At 36.2% G+C, this 15,939-nt stretch overlaps 3 protein-coding genes across 5 annotated transcripts; 2 read left to right on the plus strand and 1 right to left on the minus strand.

Moving 5' to 3' along the window:
- Positions 1-64: 64 nt before the first annotated feature.
- On the plus strand, positions 65-4,580 carry LOC106158430 (pseudouridine-5'-phosphatase). Of its 2 annotated transcripts, none has more exons than XM_086997931.1 (5): positions 65-253; positions 454-579; positions 1,379-1,471; positions 2,108-2,340; positions 3,937-4,580. In XM_086997931.1, exons 1-5 carry the CDS (start codon positions 196-198, stop codon positions 4,123-4,125), a joined length of 699 nt encoding a protein of 232 aa, XP_086854057.1. In that variant the 5' UTR covers positions 65-195; the 3' UTR covers positions 4,126-4,580. The 2 variants fall into 2 exon arrangements, with proteins under 2 accessions (XP_086854057.1, XP_086854058.1); XM_086997932.1 differs by lacking the exon at positions 454-579 and adding an exon at positions 632-757.
- Positions 4,581-4,949: 369 nt separating this feature from the next.
- On the plus strand, positions 4,950-10,611 carry LOC106158398 (KICSTOR subunit 2-like). Of its 2 annotated transcripts, none has more exons than XM_086996964.1 (11): positions 4,950-5,199; positions 5,450-5,595; positions 5,938-6,078; positions 6,438-6,607; positions 7,188-7,322; positions 7,817-7,955; positions 8,348-8,437; positions 8,728-8,822; positions 9,041-9,206; positions 9,401-9,499; positions 9,796-10,611. In XM_086996964.1, the coding sequence occupies exons 2-11, from the start codon at positions 5,494-5,496 to the stop codon at positions 9,973-9,975; spliced, it is 1,317 nt and encodes a 438-aa protein (XP_086853090.1). In that variant the 5' UTR covers positions 4,950-5,199; positions 5,450-5,493; the 3' UTR covers positions 9,976-10,611. The 2 variants fall into 2 exon arrangements, with proteins under 2 accessions (XP_086853090.1, XP_086853091.1); XM_086996965.1 differs by having other exon boundaries at positions 4,950-5,139.
- A 265-nt stretch (positions 10,612-10,876) lies between these two features.
- On the minus strand, positions 10,877-15,637 carry LOC106158412 (uncharacterized). The gene is made up of 7 exons (XM_013534374.2): positions 15,454-15,637; positions 14,710-14,867; positions 13,998-14,195; positions 13,634-13,794; positions 13,089-13,224; positions 12,345-12,407; positions 10,877-11,997 (listed from the first exon to the last, which is right to left on the minus strand). Exons 1-7 carry the CDS (start codon positions 15,494-15,496, stop codon positions 11,743-11,745), a joined length of 1,014 nt encoding a protein of 337 aa, XP_013389828.2. The 5' UTR covers positions 15,497-15,637; the 3' UTR covers positions 10,877-11,742.
- Positions 15,638-15,939: the final 302 nt, after the last annotated feature.

Genomic DNA, 15,939 nt, shown 5'->3' on the forward strand with positions numbered 1-15,939 from the left:
GTTTAAATTTTTTTTTTAATGCACAATGCGTAAAGAAATCCACTTATGGCTTTTCTTGTTTATCCTTTGGCATGACCTTGACATAGATTGATTGCTTCTCGGTTACACGAGCTACCTTATGCCTGTGTTTGGTTCATTGTTGCAAATGCGTGTGTGCACTGTGATATGATTTTACGTAGCATTTGAGAAAAAAATATGTCGAAGTACAATCCTGTGACTCATGTCATTTTTGACATGGACGGTCTTCTTTTAGGTGAGATTTCGCTCAAGTATATAAGTTATTATAACGTTCCCTTCATATTACATCATCATGTAATGAATTTACTAGTATAACTTGTACCTGTACCGTACGTTGCACACTTTTGTTCAAAATGCACATGTTACTTACATTTATTAACAATACTACTAACGCACCAGTAGATGTAGATGCAGCTATTTTCTATTACATTACAGACACTGAAAGGTTATACACTGAAGCCACTCAGATGCTATTGGACGAGTATGGAGAAAAGTTCACTTGGGAAATCAAGAATAAACAGATGGGGAAGAAAGCTGTAGAAGCAGCCAGAATTATCATTGGTATGTATATAGTGAGAGAAATTAGTCTCAGACTGATCCTGGCCTGTTTCAGATACAGCCCGAATCTACCGAGATGTCACAAATCAGATTCTGGCAACTTACAACAAATCTATTCCATGGGAGCTAGAAAATAGGATCCGAGGGATGAACAGTTACCTTGTATCTCGTATCATTATTGGTAGGTATATAAGCAAAACATGTAGTTTTTTCCCTGTAAATTTTCTTGATGTATGCATATGGTGAGCAATATATATTGCTATTAAGTTGTCCTCTGGTCAGTGAAAACAGGGCACCAAACCAGTCAAAATGTGATCAAGACAACAGTGGCAGCTGAAATAAATATCTTCCAATACATGCCCAGAAAAATAAAAAGTAAAAAAGAATTAGCACATTAATCATTCATTTGGAGAAATGATGTAATTTAATTTGGTAGGTATATATGAAGGTCCTATTATAATAGCTCCTACTTGTTACTTGCCAGTTGCACATTAAAGGGTAGGTCTCATAATTTTATAAAACAAGCCCAGTAGTTTCAAAGGTGGCTTTTAGGAAAGGCAGGGATTTCCGAAAATAAATGGACTTTATTTACCATCATTTGGAAATAGAACCTAGATCAAATCTTGATTCAGACAGTTTCAGGAAGAGATAGAGAGCTCCAACCCAAGCTGACTTATAATTGAGGCTGCAGATTCACCTTTTTTATGTTCTATACTTCAAAATACTGCAGTGAACACAATTCTATGATATGTGATCTGTTATTGGTGTTCATTGTAACAGATATTTTTCTTTTTATTTTCAGATGAGCTTAATCTACCTCTCACTCCAGATGAAATGATTAAGAAGTCAAAAGAACTGCATGAAAAACTCTTTCCAGATGCACAATTTATGAAAGGTGTGGTGTAAACATGAGACTTAAAATTTTTATCATATGTAAGGAACATCTGACAAATTTTAAGACATTGTTCAATGCCTAAAAATTCATCCTATTATCAGTACTGTTCAGTTATTATTTTGTGATAAATAAACTTGGCTTCATTGAGTTTGGCCAAAAACAGCGGTTACTAAATATCTTGAAATAGTCCTCAGTCATTGCATCTACTTGTAGTTTCTGGTTACACTTACATAGTAGTAAAGTGATTTACAAAATTTCCACTAGAGCAACTTTTGTGAGCCCCTGATGAACATTCATGCCCCCCCCCGTCCCCTCCCCAATACACACACACACACCAGGGGCGTATTTAGATTTTCAAGTTTACATTGACGGATATCTATTTTTTCTGTCGGAAGACAGAAAATGTCTTCCGACGGTCAAAAATGTAGGATGGATCAGCAAAGATAATTTGGAAGACTGTCAGAAACTATTTCTGGATCCGCCCCTGCACACACACACACACACACACACACACACACACTTGATCTTAGTAAAACACCTACTTGTAATTTCCAGTACTTAAGGCACAGATAGACTAGTATATTATTACTGACATTTAATCATAGAATGTATAAGATCTTAATGTCCCTGATATAGGTGCTGAAAAGCTAGTTCATCACCTTCACCGCAACAATATCCCCATATGTGTGGCAACAGGGTCATCGAAGATGAACTACGAGATGAAGACACAGAAGCACAAGGATTTCTTCAGTTTGTTTCATCATGTGGTGCTGAGTTCGGATGACCCGGAAGTCACACACGGGAAGCCTGCTCCAGACTGCTTCCTGGTGGCAGCCAGAAGGTTTGAGGACAATCCGTCCCCTGAGAAGGTAGGCTAAGAGCTCATTCCCTGTGAAACTATTGTTCTATGTATGAGCAAAAATGTTCATTAGCTTGGTAGTTGGATAAACATGAAAATTCTCAGACACAAGCCTAAAAATTTCCGTACCGTTAGCTTACGGCCAACCTGGTCGAAGGCCTTCATCAGACTGACGTGAGTAGTTGTTCACACTCACTGACCGCTAGGTGGTATAGCGGCCAGGACCCTCTTATAAATGTCAGGTAGATCAACCCCCCGTCCCTATTCATGGGTGGCTGGTGTCGGCTGATGTTGATAGCCTCTCGTATTCTTTGCGTCAGTCTGATGAAGGCCTTCGACCAGGTTGGCCGTAAGCTAACGGTACGGAAAATTTTAGGCTTGTGTCTGAGAATTTTCATGTTTATTGTTCTATGTAGATCTTCTAACTTTGAGGGGACTCATTCTGAATACAGTCAGATTAACAGATTACCATGCCTCCTGGTGTTGAGTAGAATACAGAAAAGCTGATGGTTATTCAAGTACTGAGTACAGTGGAAACAAAAGGACACATGTCAATCTGATTGCATTCAGCAAGAGTCCTTGTGAGTTGGATCAACCTTCATGGAATGATAGTTTTATTGGGAATGGGTCCATAGGTTCTTTTCACATCCAGGGCCCAGTTTCATAAAGGACGTTTAGCACTAACCAGTGTTTAAGACCCCATTCCCACAGATTTTAGATCGATCTGTCCTGATGGGGAGTCTCACTAGATTACTGTCAGCTTAGCCGGCTTAAATGCCTGTCCCTCCTACTAAAAGCTGTAAGGGGGTAATTATCTAATGTGTGCGCTCGGCTGACAGCTATTTAGCGTGAACCCCCGGGAGTTTGGTCGATCTAGTTGGATCGTTCGAAATCTCTGGGAATGCGCTCGAAGTCTAACCAGTGTATAAATTCTCCTAACACCCGTTAACTAAACGACAGTTGAAATTGTGTTTCATAAAGTGTTTAAACAGCCGGGTAGTTAACTGACCTTTAAATATTTTATCCAGTTAAACACTGGCCAGTTAACTAACCGGCTGTTTAAACAATGTTTATGAAACACAATTTATCCATCTTTTAGTAAAGGGGTGTTAGGAGAATTTATACACTGGTTAGTGCTAAACGTCCTTTATGAAAATGGGTCCAGATGTTTTCTTAACTGGACCAGTCCACTTTGACCAGTCTTTACATGTTATACTCTACAGGGGTTTCCACAAGTTCACTTCCTGATGTTTAGGATAGTTATTGGGCCTTGTTGAGCTACTCTCTTACATAATAGTGAGGCTATAGGTTGCCAGTCTCTGAAAGTGGACTGTTCCATTTATTAAATGTAAAAACTGCTCTGTGTGATGTGTGAAAATAATAAATATTTAACATGGTCAGACTTAACTAGTTACATTTTTTTATGTTTGAGAAAAGAAAAGAATTTCCTTCGGCTTTTGTTTATGTGCTTATGAAAAATTGTCATTGTTCCAGAGGCTGATGTTTAATTGATTTGGTACAATTCTTGGGGTAGAAAAGAAAGCAAAATTATATTTGCTTTTAATTTGTATTTGCTTAACTATCATTTAGTGTATTGTCCTGCCAGGTTTTGGTGTTTGAGGATGCCACCAACGGTGCTCTTGCCTCAGTGGCTGCTGGAATGCAGTGTGTTTGGATACCAGATGAGAGAGCTGACCAGTCACAGCTCAGGGATAAAGTGACCTTGATACTGAAATCTCTGGAGGAGTTCAAGCCTGAAGATTTTGGTTTACCGCCCTATGAAGACAGCTCTTGATAGTTTTCTAGATGGTTCAGTGCCAATCATGTCTTTTTTTTTCTTTCAATCCCTCTTCCATTGACCAGTTTTAAATTATGAGTAATTTGATGAATTGTTATTCCTATTTAAAAGAAATCACATTTTTTTTAGCTGATTTTGGTTTTAAATAAACATGTTCTCATGTTAAATAAAATATAATTATTGTTCATGAAAATAATATTTTTGATAACTGTAAATATAGAAATGTGCTTAACTTTACATCAAGTATCAATATTCTCATTAATTTCTACCAAGTGACTGCTTAAAGAATAATAAGGCAGTATGAAATTAATTTTTTTTTCTTAATTTTCCATTTATTTTTTTATTTATTTAACTATTTCTTTATTTTTTTATCATTTTTAGAAGATTTGTAGCTGCATTATCACTGAGTATATTGATTGATATTTTATTAATAAACAATGCAAAAGCATTAATTGATGAATTCCTTGTTTTTTAGAATATTGGATCTGCTGGATACGAATCAGATGTATGCAAATCTGTTTTTTTTTTTTTTTTTTTTATTGTCACCTTTTTTCTCTCTCTTATTATTTTATGGTAGACAAAAATATCCAATAAAAATCTTTAAATGTGTCTAATCTTATCATTATTATACTTGAATACAAATTAATTTTTTTTTCTATTCAAGGAAGCAAGAATAAAAAAATTAAAAAGTTAAGTTTTCAACAGAACCACAAATCCTTTCAAATAGAATAAAACATTGTTGAGGTTAAATGATGAAATAGTTTCAAATTTACAATTTTTTTTCTACACTGCTCTGCATGTGCTGCTTGTCCTATCTTGGATCCGCTCTTCTGTGTATGGAGAGCAGTTAACTGATCCCTCGTTTATTGGAATGTAAACAGGGTTCAAGTAGTTTCTTTTAATTCTTTGTTGCCGCGACGTTATGCAGTCGTATCAGTGTGATGAAAAAGTTCATTTGAACGAGAAGATATAATTCTTTAATGATGTCACTGAACCAGGATAAAGTGTGAGGTGACAAGTGAATATTATACAGTGCAGTGCATGTACTGTAGACAGTGTAGTTCTTAAATGGTATGTCTTGTAGTAATATGTTCAAATTGTTGTAGTAATTTCTACTCTCTCAACAACAATAACAGGGTTATAACAACTTGGATCTAAGTTAATCATCACAAACAGGACATAAAGTATTGGTAATCAAAGTGTCCTTTATAAGTAAAAATTTTCATAAATGAAATATGTCTAGTAAAATTTAAAACATTTAATGAACAAACTCCACTCAGTGGCTTGCCTCATGCTATTGTAAATTTGTTTTAATTTTCAGATCTCTTAGCTGACTTGGCCTGTGATTGAGGTGCAATTTAGACTATGGCTGCTGCTTTACCCCCAGTTCCGGAGGAGCAGGCATTCCTAGAGACTTTCTTCCAGTGCTTGAGTCAATTTGCTTTTGATAAAGCAAAGGAACTGTCAGTAAGTTGACAGACAGGGTGATGTCTGATTTAGAACTGGATAATATTTTATTTTTTTATGGTGGTACATTTATGATCAGTATAAAAATACCATTTTCATGATTTTTTAGTTATCAGTACTAAAAAGCTTAAAAGGAGTATTAATTCCACTTCAAATAAAACTGCTTAGATGGCATGAATAAAAATTTATGTATCATTGTAAGAAAGCTCTTTAGGGCAATTATACAGCCTGTTAGAATGAGAAATAGGTAAAATTAAGAATACTTGTATGAACTGTCATGAAATCATGAATTGTCATGAAATCATGAATTTTCATGAAATATCATGACCATTTCTTTTCCAGGAGAAGGAGCGTGACAGCCATGATGCAGCATTCGGGTCCTCCTGGGGTTTGCTGCTCAACTCCCTGGGTCACCTGGCCTTCAGCGAGAAGATGTATATGTCACTGATGTTCTTGGGGCAGAAGTGGTTTGGCAGAAAAGATGTACTTATCACCCTTCCTCTATGCTGAGCTGAATTACTTTTAAAGCATTGAATTTTGTTTTATATTCATCCTTTTGTAAAATTAACTTCTTTTAACTTATCTACATATTTAAAGTTACTTTGATAATAACTATAATGATAAGTGTATGATTATGCACAGGTTTGTGTTTGGCAAATGAAAAGAAAATACCAAAGATTAAAAATAAGACTAAATTATGCATCGGACAATAGTATTTCAAAGGAATCCCTTTCCTGTGATAACACAAAATAGTTTGATTTACTGTCTAAACTCACCTGGTTAAAACTGGCCTTTTTAAATGATATGTCAACAGCTTACATTTGAAATCTCAATCCTTCCAGAATCTTCGCAGCAGTTACAGTGTACTGCTGTCAGAGCTGAAGAAGATTGAGGAGCATGCTGCTAGTGCCTCGGACTATCCTGGCAAGGTACGGACACCAGAGAGGATTCTGGGACACCTCTGTGGGCAACTGTGTCAGTTTCTTACAGCGAGAACAAAAATGATGGACTTGTATCTTTTTTGACAGAACGGCTAGGTTAATTAACAGTTTTAGACTAGGAATTCATTGATCATTGTTTATATGTATAAGCAGCAAGTTATTTTAACTTCAAAATCTGTAGAGCAATTGGCTCACCCAGAAAATTTTCATCTACCACTCTTATACAACTCTTGGCAATTTTTCCAATGCACAGAGCTCCGTGATTTAGTCCTATTTCTTTTCTATTTACTGTTAATTATAATTTCATGCCTTGCAGGCCCCTAGCTAGGGTGGGTTCAGTGGTTGAAACAAACTGCCCTTTTTGCCAGAAGAAGGTCCACTCTGGGTAAAATTTGATCTAGCTACACAAAGATTTTAAGGTAAAAGGTCCTCTTTTTGAGACAAAGTATCCCCCTCCCCTCCCCTCCCCTCCTGCTGGCTACCAGCTGTTGAACTCTTGGAAAAAACTCACTTTACACATACAAAGGCCTATATATATCTTGGTCAACTTCAGGTGACCCCCATTTTTCTTCCACCTTAACAACTGAACTGTGATACATGTAATATTATTATTAATTACTAGTATAATTCAATGCCTTGACCATCGTCCAGTTATGAGCAGCTGGCCACCATGGGCAGCCAGAAGACCACTTATGAGGACCTGGAGAACGTGATCACAGAGATCATCCAGGCTCACCAGAAGAGTTTTCATCATCCTATACTTAGTCCCTTGAAGAATGCATTCAGGTTGGTGATCAAAGGACTTTCACTTTCCGTTTTTAAACTTAAAAGAACTAATATCATTTTTATCAAGGGGATAAAATTATCATGTTAGGCAAGCTTTTCATCACACAATGTTTTTTTATGCTATGATTATTATGTGGATCAAAAGACCTGTTATTTGTCTGAGTATGTGTATTTAGACCTTTGAAAAATGATTTCTGATTTGGATTTATTAAGGTTTAGGATTTGGGGGTTTTATACAAACAAATAACTTTTCTTAATTCACCTTTTGCAATAAGTGTTTTTGTAAGGAAAGTGTTTGACCATATCAGCTATACCAGGGATCATGGTAAATTCAGACTCATGGAAAATATTTGATTTAGCATTTCTAGGATCCATTGTGCATACTTCTGTTTGCCATTTTAAAATATTTTACCTAAATTATTTACAAATTTGTATGTACAAAACTATCACAGATCATTCCGAAAGTTTAAAAAATAAAATTCTGTTTGTTTCAGCCTAGAGTGTGACATAGTTCATAACCTACTGTTGGCTCAGATGGACATGGCTCAGTTAAAGTTCCTGTCCTCTCTCATCCATCTTCACGATGCTCACAGCAAACTGGCCTCATGGATGCCTGCCTTACAGAGCAGAGAGGTGACAGTTCATTTTATTTTATTATATTTTAAATTTTTTATTATATATTTATTTGTTGCATTTTACTTTTATTGTGTGAATCATTGTCAATGCATCACTTTTATTTTCATATATTTTTTTTTGTTTAGTCATTTAGCCATTAAATTTGCTTTTCTTCTTATTTGTTTGTTCATTTATTTCATTTTGTAGAATTTATGCATTTATAACACTTTAAAGTTAATTACTTTTCAGAGATAACTTTTTCATCACAGTTTGAACCTCTGTCATACAATCCACAAATTGTCAACCAGGAAAAATTTGCAATTGAATTGTGAAATTAAAACGAACTTAGGAGCTCAATTAGCATTTTATTCCGACAGAAAGTTATTGATGTAATTATCTTATTCTTTTAGCAAAGTAAGAAGCTGGGTTTTTCCCGTCAGCCCAGTATGCCAGCTCTGTACCAGTGGCTGGTGAGATATAAGGCGGCTCTTGTGGCTAAGGTGAGTAGCTTGGGTGCTGGAAAAATTTATTTCATGCCTTAGCATACTAATCTTGCAGCTCCTTTCATTATTATTATTATTATTATTTATCAATATTTAATATGTATGAAAGAAATTGTTTATCTTCCACCATAATTGAAAGAGTGGTCATAATTAATATTTTTTGGATGAATTGAGGAAAAATATACTTTGGCCTTTATTTCAATGTCACAAACTTTTCAAGAGATAAAAGGAATTTTGGGTGAAAATGCATGTGATGTAATGATGTAATGCATACATCTTTTTTGCAGTTCAGCTTGTATTTCTATGAAACCTTGAGTAAGCAGGCTCCTCCTGGGGACCTGAAAGCTTTGATAGCCAAGACTCCTGTGGATTTCTATGCCAGGTATTTTTACCACTCCTGTTTTGTTTAACATAAGTGAAAACCTGTAAATTTATAATATGTAAGATCAGACAGAAATATTTAAACTTAGGAATGTTTTGCAGTAAAATGTTTCTGATTACTTTTGATGTGTGAGTGTGTGTGTGTGTGTGCATGCGTGTGTGCATGCACATGCATGCATGCATTTTAACACCTGAAGTACAATTATTCATAATCTCCAGAATTGTGACCTTCCACAAGAAGTCCGATGCATCCCATGTATCAGCCGTATTTGATACCAGTGGTCTTGAGGAGCCGTACAGAGGGCCTGGCTATCACCACCCCCTAAAAATCGTGGAATCCCCCACGGGTCTGGACAGTTACCCAGCTGTGTTTTCGTACCCTGGGGTATGTATTGTTAAATTTTTGCATTACTGAAATCCCTGAAAAAAAACGTAGTAAAACTGCCTGACTGTCTGTCACAGACCAAGAAAAAGCTTGCAGGACTGGCATCAGTCAGGATCGTGTTGGCTCTGTTGACGAGCAGCAAATCTAATGGTTTATTAGTTTGAAAGTTAAGGCTCAGGTAATTTATATTACAGGAGCGCCCTGCTGCACACTGGCCTAATGTAGTGATGATTATCAATGACAGAGCCCCTGAACTCAGCCACATTGACAAAGTGGTGCACTTCTATGACAAGGTGACATTTTACTTTGAACTGCAGAATTCCTATTTTAAGATATGTTGAAAAATACCTGTTAATAGTAAGAGTGATAATTTTATTTGTAAGTGAGATAAAAAGATAATCATAAGAAAATAAAATGTTATTGTAAAACATTTTAGCCCATTGTTGAGAAGGTTTTTATTTTTATTTTACTGAATATTTATTTTGATAATGCACATTATTCCAAACTTCCTAAATTACCAAGTAGCCATTTCTAATGGTGTAATATTTTAAAAATTGGTAATATAAATATATTGTTGCATATTTTTCAGCAAGTCCAGAGCACATATTTTCTTGCCCAGATCGAGCCTCGCCTGACATTTGTCGTTATATTTGACAACAATAAGAAATCAGAGAGGGACTCCTATGTGTGCAATTTCATACAAGACATTTGTACCCAGTTGCGCTGTACCAAGATATTCTCTACTTTAAAACCTGGGGGCAAGAGCTGAGAATAGTATGGAATGATGGAATAAAAGAAAAAAAAAGATATTTAAATTAGTCTAAGAGCACATTCAGAACAGCAGACTAACAGATCCGTGGATCAAATATGGCTGACACACTTAATGCTCATTGAGTAATCCCTGCATGGAATCTATTCAGTGTCTAATTGGGAATTAAGTGGCAAGCTTTTGCAGGAAGTAATATCATACAGAAAGATATATAAGTTATGATAGACTAAAATATAAACAGTTGAAGATGTAGAAACATGTGAAAGAAGTTTGTGTCCAACTTTACGCAAGATATTTGTATCAAGTCTTCTTGTACCTAAATGTTCATCTTAGATTCCTAGAAAGGATACAGATCATGTAGAATATTTTAATTCAAATTCCACTAAAACAAGCTGCAGGTTCAAATTACATATTCAAAAAAGAAAAATTATGTTCAATAGCGAACTGAAATCTGCATGAAAGAGCGACACAGATAAGGGTCTCAGTGAAAAGAAGGCCAAGGAAAAATAATATTTCTCATTGACAACTAATTCTTGTGTAAACATGCAGGGACACTTACTGAGAAATGTGTCAATTGATATGCTATATTAGCAAAAGGATTACTTTAAATCTTACAATAAAATCAGTTGAATATGATTTGGTTCTTTATTTGTTTGGAGCCTGAATTGAGTTGGTTTTTAGTTTGATTAATTTTCACACACCTTGAATTGTCTGCACCAGAAGTCATCGAGTACCAAGTACTGCTTAAGCTGGCACACTTATTTATTATTTTTCTGGGGGGGGGGGGGGGTAAAAAGATGAAGATATCAATTGGAGCAGAATCGAGTCAAAGCATTCATTGTGTATTTAGTCTATAAAAGTAATAATTTATTTAGATTCATGTCAATCAAAATCAACAATCTAAAAAAAATGAATGTACATTTATTCCATTTATTATAAATAACTTGTACCATAAAATGAAAATATCTACATAACAACCAACTGAAGAAAAATGTCACTTCATGATATTACCCAGTACAGGGCACAGCACAGTAAACTATTTACCATGCCAAGATCTTTTAGGTTACATGTAGCACCTTTCTAACTGTTCACAGCTTAAGCTGGACATCACTAAAATATATATTATATTTACAAAGCATTCTCCATCATAAAATGGCAAATTTCTACTTTTTGTCAGGTTAATTATCTGAATAAATTGTTACAATGCCATTAATTGTTTACACAATATCAAAACTATAGTATCAAATGCCACCCAAACCTGTTTACAAACATATGTATATAAATGCATGAAACTTTTAATGTCAAATAAATAAAATGAAAATGTAAGCTTGTTCATACCAAAAATTCCCATTCATTGTGTTTTTGGTGTTATAAAAAGTTCCTTGACCTGAAGTTACAAAATATGCATAGACCCATGTCTTAAAATGATGAAGTTTCTAAACAAACACACTGTATGCCACCTGTCTTAATCCTTCTGGATACTTTAAGTCTTCAAGAAAAAAAAAAAAAAGTTATAACAGGTGTTTTAAATAGACAGTTTAGGCTAAAACACATGTCAAATGACCTTCAGTGGCAATTTTTTTAAGACAATCTAAATCAACACAATACCAAGATTTCATCTATGAAAATAATTATTATCAATATAAAAGTGTGTAAAAATAAGTACTCAAATCTGCATCAGCAACTTAAAAACCCTCTTCTGGACGATTATAAACACAGCTATATCTGACCACTTTAATCACATAGAGAATCTAGTCTTTCACATTTCTACCAAAATACAACTCTGTCACTTCCACCCCCTCTCTGCGGCCCACCCCCACGTCGCCCTCTTGTCTGCCTGTTCCGGTTCCTATTCCCTTGATTCTGTTGTCTGTTTTGCTGCCTGTTTTGTACGAAGTTGTTGCCTCCACCACCACCGCCGCCACCACGTCCGCCTCTCTGTCTGTTCCTCCTCCTCCCGCCTCCTCTGCCCATGGAAATCTGGTTCCCGCCTGAAAACCTGTCACTCATTGTGCGTCCAGTCTGGAATAATGATTTCACCTTATTTAAAGAATCTTGCAAAAACGTAATTGTTTGACCTCCCTACATTCTCTAATACCAGACTTTAATTGGGTCTAAACCAGGTTTAAGTTCATACATTTATCTCTAAAATTTCTATGCAATAATTAGTTATAGAAAGATTATTTAACACTTTCTTTATGTATAGACCTGGGGCAGGGGGCGTCCACCTTTGAAACCTCTGCAGGTGACAAAATTTTCCCCTGCGAGTGGTTCCAAACATTGAAGACCCCAAGCAAAATATCATGAATCTTATAGTATTACAGTGTGCATTATATGAACAGCATTGCATGGATAAATTGGGCACCTACCTGGTTTACAGACATATTTCCACTGTTCATGTTGTACTGTCTGCGAACTGAAGGTTGTAAATGCTTTGAAATAAAAAACAGAAAATATCACTTTGAAATAAAAAAAAAAACCCAGTACTTGTAACAGTTCATATCTTATTACACGGTAGAAAAAAAAAACAGGATGAAAGTTATATCATCCATCTTAACTGCAGGTTGTCAAAATATACAATATGCTAAAAAAAAAATGTGCCATGAAAATAATACAGAAAGACTTGTGAAATTGTCAAACCCATTATGATAATTCTACAAAGAGTTAAAGATGCATACAAAGTCAATTTTTTGTCACAAAAACCAACCAAATGCCAGCATATAGTTTCAAGTAGTATAACTAAGAGAATTACCAAAAGGCATTGTTAATTTGTTTAAAATTACCCGAAAATGATGTTTGAACAGATTTTTCTGCTGGCATTCTAAGCTGTATGTCAATGGGGCAGGAAAGTAAGTAGGTTAAATTTACAACCAAAAATTTAAAGAAAGAAGCAGTCTAAAGGTCTTTTATGGCTGATCGAGTGATCTATTCAGTTTATCCCTTGGCATGTTGAATTTATTTGAGTCATATAAGAATGGTTTAGATGTGTTACTGGGAATCCACGCTCCACCGATGCTCGGTTCGTATGTATCTTTAACTTAATATTCCAGGCGAATTCAATACTCTACAAAATCCATTTCACATATCTGGTTCTGTTCCAGTGTGTGACCTACCTGTATGATTTGTTTCATATTCTGCTGCCTGTTCATGTTCCTCCTCTGTCTCCTCTGCTTTCCCTCCTGGTTGTTCCTTCCCTGAGCTCCCTGCTGTGGATACTGACCTCTGACCAACACCTGGTTCTGCTGACGTCTGGAGAGACATAGAGGACTGATATGATATCATGTGTTCAACTAAGGTTGAAGGAGAGAGAGAGGGAGGGAGAGAGAGAGAGGGTGGGGGAGGGAGAGAGAGAGAGAGAGAGGGAAGGAAGGAGGGAGAGAGAGGGAAGGAGGGAGGGAGGGAGAGAGAGAGAGAGAGAGAGAGAGAGAGGGAAGGAGGGAGGGAGGGAGAGGGAAAGATTTTACAATGGTCACACTAGAATACACTGCATTCAGCAAAGGGAAAATTTAAGAGAGAGAGAGAGAGAGAGAGAGAGAGGGAGAGAAAGACTTTCAAATGCTCATTGTCATACTAGAATATACTACACTTAACAAAGGGGAAATTGAAGAGAGAGAGAGAGGGGGAGAGAGAAAGAAAGAGGAGAGATCTGATTACACACCTATTATTATTGATGCTGACTGTGAGGATATTCTGGTTATTTTTCCCTGCCTTGTTCCTCCACTGTCTTTTCCTTTGTTGTGGCTGCTGGATCTGCTGTGCCTGCTGACCAACATAACCTCTGTTAAGCTTCCGTCTTCTATTCTGTACAGCCGGCTGTTCCTTCAGTAATATCAGACAGAATTTTACATTGTTAGAAAAAGTAGGAAGAAATGGTTCTGTGGCCTTATGACCATGATCTGGAGGCTGCTTAAAAACTGTCCAAAAATGATATATCCAAAGAAAAAAAAACATTCACAAAGACTTTAAACAGCTTAAAATCCCTGAATCTCTGATTATCAATGAAATTTCCAATTATCACTTACCTGCAGCCCTCTCTTCTGCATCTGGAGATTCTGCCTGGCCTGTTTCTGCATCTGTTGTGTATTCTTCCTGGTCAATGTCTTCCTTGCTGCCTGCAGAGCTCTCTTAGCAACAGTGTTCACAGGTCGCCTGCCTTTCTGGGTAGTAGGTTGAGCTCGCTTCTGGGACAAATTCTGCCTTCTGTTACCTTGACCTTTCAGCTGTTTTACCATAAAAGCAATTATTTAGAAATTATTACAAGGTAATAATATTGAGTATATAAACCAGTTACTAGCAGCCCTTTTTCATTGCTGTTTTCTTTAAATTGTAAATTTTGAGAGATACTTGTAAATGCACCATAGATAACAAGTTTGCCTCAGTTTCTGACCTCACATGCCAGGTTCTTAACCAAGTGTTACAAACTCTCAAGGCTATAAATATCCACATCATGGGGTAACAGTGTGCCCTCTGTGAAGCTTATCATTTGCAAATACAGTAATTTTGTATTGGTTCGAGAACCAGTAGAGTGTTTCTCTTTTTATTTCAGCTGTGCAACATTGCTACCTCTTTTGCATGTCATTCGTTGGTGAGGCCACAAATAGTCACAAGAGTTTGGAGTTTCTAACAAGTCTCTCACACACTAACACAGGGTGTTATGAGGCCTTACCTGCAAAGCATGTATGGCCAAACACTGAAGCAAGTATGTAGTGTAAGAATTAAGGCTTTTAAATTTACCTGTGTTTGTCCTGCAAACTTGTTTCCTGCACCCTTGCTGAACTTTGATCTGAACTGTTTCACCTTTGCCATGGCGGGCACTACTTTCTTTGTCTGTTTGGCTCTCTTTTGAACAGCCAGACTTTTCTTCTCTTTCCTATTCAGCTTTATAATGTCATCTGAAAGCAAATTAAGCCACAACTAAACTGGTATATGTCATAATTATTTTTTGCAAACCCCCCCTCCCCGTGTCAAAGCTCGTAATTATTACACCCAAATGAAACTAAACATTTCTATCTTTAATGTCTACAGTAGTGGGTATATGAAAATGTGGGGGGGGGGGGGGGCACGAACAGGAGTTTTAGACAAAGATTGTATGGCATCCCCATTGAATTCCAACCATCGCCGTTAGTTTCTCTCACATTTCTCTGCGTTTAAAAAGCGTCAAAACATGAAATAAAGAGGACGTGAAGCTGCTGTTAAATGAGAGCATCAACAACATTATTTTAAACATAAATCGTAAGAAGGGTGTTCAGTATTTTTGGTGAACATTTCTAATTTTCTACGAGCATTTTTGGTGAACATTTCTAATTTTCTACGAGCATTTTTGGTGAACATTTCTAATTTTCTACGGAACGATTGTTTACTTTTTGGCTTAGTTTGAAACCGTCCGATGTCAATGAATTATTTTCAACTTATCACGCATCTATACACAAAAAGATGTATTAACATTTGTCTACACCTCAAAATGTTCTGAAATATTACCTAGTGACATATCAACTTTGTTAACTTCTGTGAACGCCGACATTTTCCCTGGAAATTGGCAGCTACTAAAATGCTGACAGTGTGTGTCTCGACGCTGTTCGCTTGTGGCTGGTGTCACGTGACCGGATACACCTCGGGCCTGTCTTGGCTTGCAAAAGTGTACTGTTTTCCCAACAAGGTGTTACTTTTGATCACTGCTTTGATTATACCTCTTTTCAATCATATCTTTAACGTGGCTTTCCTAACTGGGTTTTTTTCTGGATCAGTTTTTTCTATAAAAAAATTTGACCTTGCTCTCATACAAAACTACAGTGTCGGTCTTTTTGTTGCTGAGCACATCACGTCCATAGCTTTAATCAAATTTTAATTTCATTTAGCCAAAAGCCACTGGATTAAGCAACGTTTTGTGATTATATAATATATACAATTTTATTTGATTTGTGTCTCTACTAGTAATTTATTACAAGCATTGCCTGGTTTGAAGAC

This window comes from Lingula anatina, chromosome 10 (genome assembly GCF_051362555.1).
Source record: "Lingula anatina isolate TDL-2025a chromosome 10, LinAna3.0, whole genome shotgun sequence".
In the NCBI taxonomy this organism is placed as follows: Eukaryota; Metazoa; Brachiopoda; class Lingulata; order Lingulida; family Lingulidae; genus Lingula; species Lingula anatina.

What these genes read in the sequence shown, in the direction of transcription:
- LOC106158430 (XM_086997931.1), top strand. Translation starts at nt 196, where the DNA reads ATGTCGAAGTACAATCCTGTGACTCATGTCATTTTTGACATGGACGGT. An exon ending in AGCAGCCAGAATTATCATTG is followed by an intron (nt 580 to 1,378) that starts GTATGTATATAG and finishes TTTTATTTTCAG; the next exon opens with ATGAGCTTAATCTACCTCTC. An exon ending in AGATGCACAATTTATGAAAG is followed by an intron (nt 1,472 to 2,107) that starts GTGTGGTGTAAA and finishes TCCCTGATATAG; the next exon opens with GTGCTGAAAAGCTAGTTCAT.
- LOC106158398 (XM_086996964.1), top strand. Translation starts at nt 5,494, where the DNA reads ATGGCTGCTGCTTTACCCCCAGTTCCGGAGGAGCAGGCATTCCTAGAG. An exon ending in AGTGGTTTGGCAGAAAAGAT is followed by an intron (nt 6,079 to 6,437) that starts GTACTTATCACC and finishes CAATCCTTCCAG; the next exon opens with AATCTTCGCAGCAGTTACAG. An exon ending in CTGCCTTACAGAGCAGAGAG is followed by an intron (nt 7,956 to 8,347) that starts GTGACAGTTCAT and finishes TTATTCTTTTAG; the next exon opens with CAAAGTAAGAAGCTGGGTTT.
- LOC106158412 (XM_013534374.2), bottom strand. Translation starts at nt 15,496, where the DNA reads ATGTCGGCGTTCACAGAAGTTAACAAAGTTGATATGTCACTAG. An exon ending in TGCAGAAGAGAGGGCTGCAG is followed by an intron (nt 13,795 to 13,997) that starts GTAAGTGATAAT and finishes ATATTACTGAAG; the next exon opens with GAACAGCCGGCTGTACAGAA. An exon ending in GAAATATGTCTGTAAACCAG is followed by an intron (nt 11,998 to 12,344) that starts GTAGGTGCCCAA and finishes TCATTATTCCAG; the next exon opens with ACTGGACGCACAATGAGTGA.